At 49.1% G+C, this 5000-nt stretch overlaps 1 protein-coding gene across 1 annotated transcript in view; it reads left to right on the forward strand.

Annotated features, from left to right (window-relative positions):
• The first annotated feature begins 1000 nt into the window (after nt 1-1000).
• Nucleotides 1001-5000, forward strand: part of LOC119578521 (ribosome-binding protein 1-like) — a 14847-nt gene continuing 10847 nt past the window's right edge. The window contains exons 1-2 of the mRNA XM_037926090.1: nt 1001-1103; nt 3394-5000. The exon at nt 3394-5000 is cut by the window's right edge and continues 95 nt beyond it. Of these exons, the coding sequence (XP_037782018.1) occupies nt 1001-1103; nt 3394-5000 (1710 nt within the window). The remainder of the gene's footprint in view (nt 1104-3393) is intronic.

Genomic DNA, 5000 nt, shown 5'->3' on the forward strand with positions numbered 1-5000 from the left:
GGAGTCAAAGGGGTGGGGGCGAGGGGAAGGGTAGGGCGAGGTTGGGCCCAAGTCAATTATTTCACGCTTAATCGAGACGAGTCCGATTTACATGATGTGAAATCTAGTCGACATCTGTATTTTTTTTTTTTTTTTTTTTTTTTTTAGGGGGTGGGGGTGTTTACGCTTCGGAACCTATTTTTCCCTCCATCTGATTACATATTCATTCGTTATATTTGTAGCTGGTGGCAGAGGTAATGTAATCCTTAGGGAGGAAACAAATATCCCCCTATCCTGTCCCTCTATCCTTCCCGCCATCCGCCTTCCCCTCTGGCACTGCCCATAGACACGGCACTGTGCCTCTCTCCAATTCCCTCAGCTCATTCTCACCCCCGGCACTGCTTACGCCTTCCTTTCTCGATTTTCTTGTCCTGTTTTTCTTCTATTTGACATCTTCGGTTCCTCATTTCCTCCAGATTTAAGTCATCCTTGCTTTCTTCTATTTTTTTTTCGCCTTCCTTCTTTTTTGCCAGTCTCCACGAACCTCCTCCCCCCTTCTCCCTCCACCCCCCACTGAGTTGCATCGTAGCAACACGATTTACGAGTAAATAAATCCCTTGCCTTGCGAAGGTCCCCCGTAGGCAATGCCCATTATTTTTGTACCTGCCCCGATCGCTGCTTTCCCCATACTTACAAAAGAAATGCTTTACATGCGCAGGCACGCAACGTCCCCATTTCCCTCCCCCACCTCCCCTCGCTCTCCCTCATCTTCTCACCTATCTTGCAGTTCTTTTCCCCTCTACAACGCACCCACCTGCTGTGATAAACACGTACGTTCCACTCACCTTACATACCGTATGTGCCCCGTCGCTGGCTACCGGGATCCTGGTACATAAGCCTACATGCATTTGACACATGCAACTGGCACTCCCCTCTATTACATGCTTCATCTCGCACCCCATTCGCTCTTGCGTTTCGTGCTATCTGTGTCACTCTGCTCACTCTTTATCCGTGCATTCATATGTCCGCCCCTGCACCCTGTCCTCTGCTGTACACAAGCGTCCATAAAACCTCTGCTGATGTGGACGCCCCTCGCTGCTCGCCCCTCACTCACCTCCGGCCGGGTAACCTCCCACAACACATTGTATCTCACTTGCCATACAAAGCCCTTCCTGTTATATCATGGATATCCCCTTTTCCCTCAATTTATTATACTCGATCTTTGTTACCTCGCGTTTTATATGTCTTTCCCTTATTCTTTCTCTATCCCTCTCTCTCTCTCTCTCTCTCTCTCTCTCTCTCTCTCTCTCTCTCTCTCTCTCTCTCTCTCTCGTATCCACCACCACTTTTCTCCCTGGGCTTTAAATTCATCCTTCAAAACTCTCCATTTGCCGAGCACATTTCACGCTGGCCACATCTCGCGCCCCATGCCCCTTCAATCTCCGCCTCGCCCTCTCTGCCATACACGCCTCCGTAGAGGAGGGTCAGGGGCCGCCCCCAGCAGGACGCGGGCGGGAGAGGAGGAGGAGGACGAACAGGGGAAGCATTGTGTGCCCCCCCCCCCAGCTTCCCCTCCCTCCGCATTACCATAATCTTCCACTGCCCCGACCATCTCTATTCCCCCCCACTCCCCCTTCCACCTCCCACCCCCTTCCCAGTTCCTCTGGAGCCTGATCTGTTTTGTCTCAAAGTGTCTGTCTGTGTTAACTTCACAATTCTTTTCCGTCCCTTCTTTCAACACAGCTTTGTCTTCGAGAGATCTACCTGTTTGTATCACTTCCACTTCCCCCGTTGTTTCAGGCCGTTTGTCGTCTCTTTATGCTTATGACTCTACGTCACCCCCTGGTCCGACTGGATTATGCCTAATTAATAATTCAATCATATATATCCATATTTATATCTATATCAACATCTATCCATCATTCCCTTTTATCTAGCAATCTAAGTCTTATAATATATCTGTTTATCTGACTGTTTGCCTTCTCTCCGTTTATCTGTATGTCTATCCATCTATCTATTTATATATCTTCGTAGGCCCATGTATTTTAGAGATTCCCCATGTTCTTCAAGTCACTACATAAAAAAAAATCCCCCCCATTTTCAAACTCCCCCTCCCCTCGTTCTCTTCGAGCGGCGCTTAGAGCTCCCCCGCCCTTCCATTCCCGCACGATTCTCGACCTTGAGGCACCCTCCCTCGTCCTTCCGATGACCCGCGCAGGACTCCCCCCGCCCCCCACGCCCCGCGCGTCCTTCCACACAGGGTTCCTGCCCCCCCACCCCCCTTGAAACGTCCTGTAGGAGAACTAGGTCAGCGTCTTCGGCTTCCTCCCTGCACGGGGCGAGGAGGATAACTCACCCGAAGACGGCAGGAATCTTCATCCATCGTCTTGGCCCTCCTCATCCATCATCCGCAGATGGAAGGGCTCGCTTCCCCCCTCGACCCCCTCTCCTCACTCCCCACGTCGCCTTCCCCCTTTCACGTCCTTTCCCTTTCTCTCTCTTTTTCCCTTTCTCTTTCTCTTTCCCTTTCGATCTCGCTCTTTCTCTTTCTGTTCTTCTCTCCCCCCTTCTCCCATTCCCTCTCCCCCTCCTCCTCCGTCTCCCTCTCCTACCTTCCCTTTAATGCTTAATTAAGAATACACAATCCGGTGTTTCATCTTTCAGGGTATTATTAAACGCTGTATTTGTTTATTTCCCTAAAATAACACACTCCAGCTCGATCAACAGTTAAGCCTATTTTTATTTTTGTTTGTCCTTCGTCCCTCGCGAATCCTCAAGTACGAAAAGAGAGAGAATCTCGAATCAAATAAAATAAAAATGTCGCCAAAAATATGAATATTAAAATGAATAAATAAATATGGTGATGGTGATGATGAAGATGAAGATGATGGTGTTGTAATTGTGATGATGGTGATGGTGATGATGTTGATGTTGTTGTTGTTGTTGTTGCTGGTGATGATGATGATGATGATGATGATGATGATGATGATGATGATGATGATGATGATGATGATGATGATGATGATGATGATAATGATAATGATAATGATAATGATAATGATAATGATAATAATAATAATAATAATAATAATAATAATAAAAACAACAACAACAAAACAACAATAATAATAACATAACAATAATAATAACAATTATAATACATAATGAAATACAAGAAGCACAAAACAGTTACGAGAATAAACAGAGAATTCTGAGAGAAAGAGGCAGATGAAGATGAGCGTAATAGAAAAAAAAAGAAAAAAAAGAAAACGGAGGAGGAAACCGAAAAAGAAAACGAAAAAGAAAACGGAAGAAGAAAACGAAAGAAGAAACCGCAGAAGAAAACGAAAAAGAAAACGGAAGAGAATACGTAGAAGAAACCGGATAAAAGGAATAGAGGAAGCATCCCCAAAGGAAGGATCTCCAAAGGAAGGATCCCCAAAGGAAGGATCTCCAAAGGAAGGATCCCCAAAGGAAGGATCTCCAAAGGAAGGATCCCCAAAGGAAGGATCTCCAAAGGAAGGATCCCCAAAGGAAGGATCTCCAAAGGAAGGATCCCCAAAGGAAGGATCTCCAAAGGAAGGATCCCCAAAGGAAGGATCCCCAAAGGAAGGATCCCCAAAGGAAGGATCCCCAAAGGAAGGATCCCCAAAGGAAGGATCCCCAAAGGAAGGATCCCCAAAGGAAGGATCTCCAAAGGAAGGATCCCCAAAGGAAGGATCCCCAAAGGAAGGATCCCCAAAGGAAGGATCTCCAAAGGAAGGATCTCCAAAGGAAGGATCCCCAAAGGAAGGATCCCCAAAGGAAGGATCCCCGAAGGAAGGATCCCCAAAGGAAGGATCCCCGAAGGAAGGATCCCCGAAGGAAGGATCCCCGAAGGAAGGATCCCCAAAGGAAGGATCCCCGAAGGAAGGATCCCCAAAGGAAGGATCCCCAAGGAAGGATCCCCAAAGGAAGGATCCCCGAAGGAAGGATCCCCAAAGGAAGGATCCCCGAAGGAAGGATCCCCGAAGGAAGGATCCCCGAAGGAAGGATCCCCAAAGGAAGGATCCCCGAAGGAAGGATCCCCGAAGGAAGGATCCCCGAAGGAAGGATCCCCAAAGGAAGGATCCCCGAAGGAAGGATCCCCAAAGGAAGGATCCCCGAAGGAAGGATCCCCAAAGGAAGGATCCCCAAAGGAAGGATCCCCAAAGGAAGGATCCCCGAAGGAAGGATCCCCAAAGGAAGGATCCCCGAAGGAAGGATCCCCGAAGGAAGGATCCCCGAAGGAAGGATCCCCGAAGGAAGGATCCCCGAAGGAAGGATCCCCAAAGGAAGGATCCCCAAAGGAAGGATCCCCGAAGGAAGGATCCCCAAAGGAAGGATCCCCGAAGGAAGGATCCCCGAAGGAAGGATCCCCAAAGGAAGGATCCCCAAAGGAAGGATCCCCAAAGGAAGGATCCCCGAAGGAAGGATCCCCAAAGGAAGGATCCCCGAAGGAAGGATCCCCGAAGGAAGGATCCCCGAAGGAAGGATCCCCGAAGGAAGGATCCCCAAAGGAAGGATCCCCGAAGGAAGGATCCCCGAAGGAAGGATCCCCAAAGGAAGGATCCCCAAAGGAAGGATCCCCAAATGAAGGATCCCCAAATGAAGGATCCCCAAAGGAAGGATCCCCGAAGGAAGGATCCCCAAAGGAAGGATCCCCAAATGAAGGATCCCCAAAGGAAGGATCCCCAAAGGAAGGATCCCCAAAGGAAGGATCCCCGAAGGAAGGATCCCCAAAGGAAGGATCCCCAAAGGAAGGATCCCCAAAGGAAGGATCCCCGAAGGAAGGATCCCCAAAGGAAGGATCCCCAAAGGAAGGATCCCCGAAGGAAGGATCCCCAAAGGAAGGATCCCCAAAGGAAGGATCCCCGAAGGAAGGATCCCCGAAGGAAGGATCCCCGAAGGAAGGATCCCCAAAGGAAGGATCCCCGAAGGAAGGATCCCCAAAGGAAGGATCCCCGAAGGAAGGATCTCCAAAGGAAGGATCCCCAAAGGAA

Source organism: Penaeus monodon, chromosome 11, assembly GCF_015228065.2.
Source record: "Penaeus monodon isolate SGIC_2016 chromosome 11, NSTDA_Pmon_1, whole genome shotgun sequence".
NCBI lineage: Eukaryota > Metazoa > Arthropoda > Malacostraca > Decapoda > Penaeidae > Penaeus > Penaeus monodon.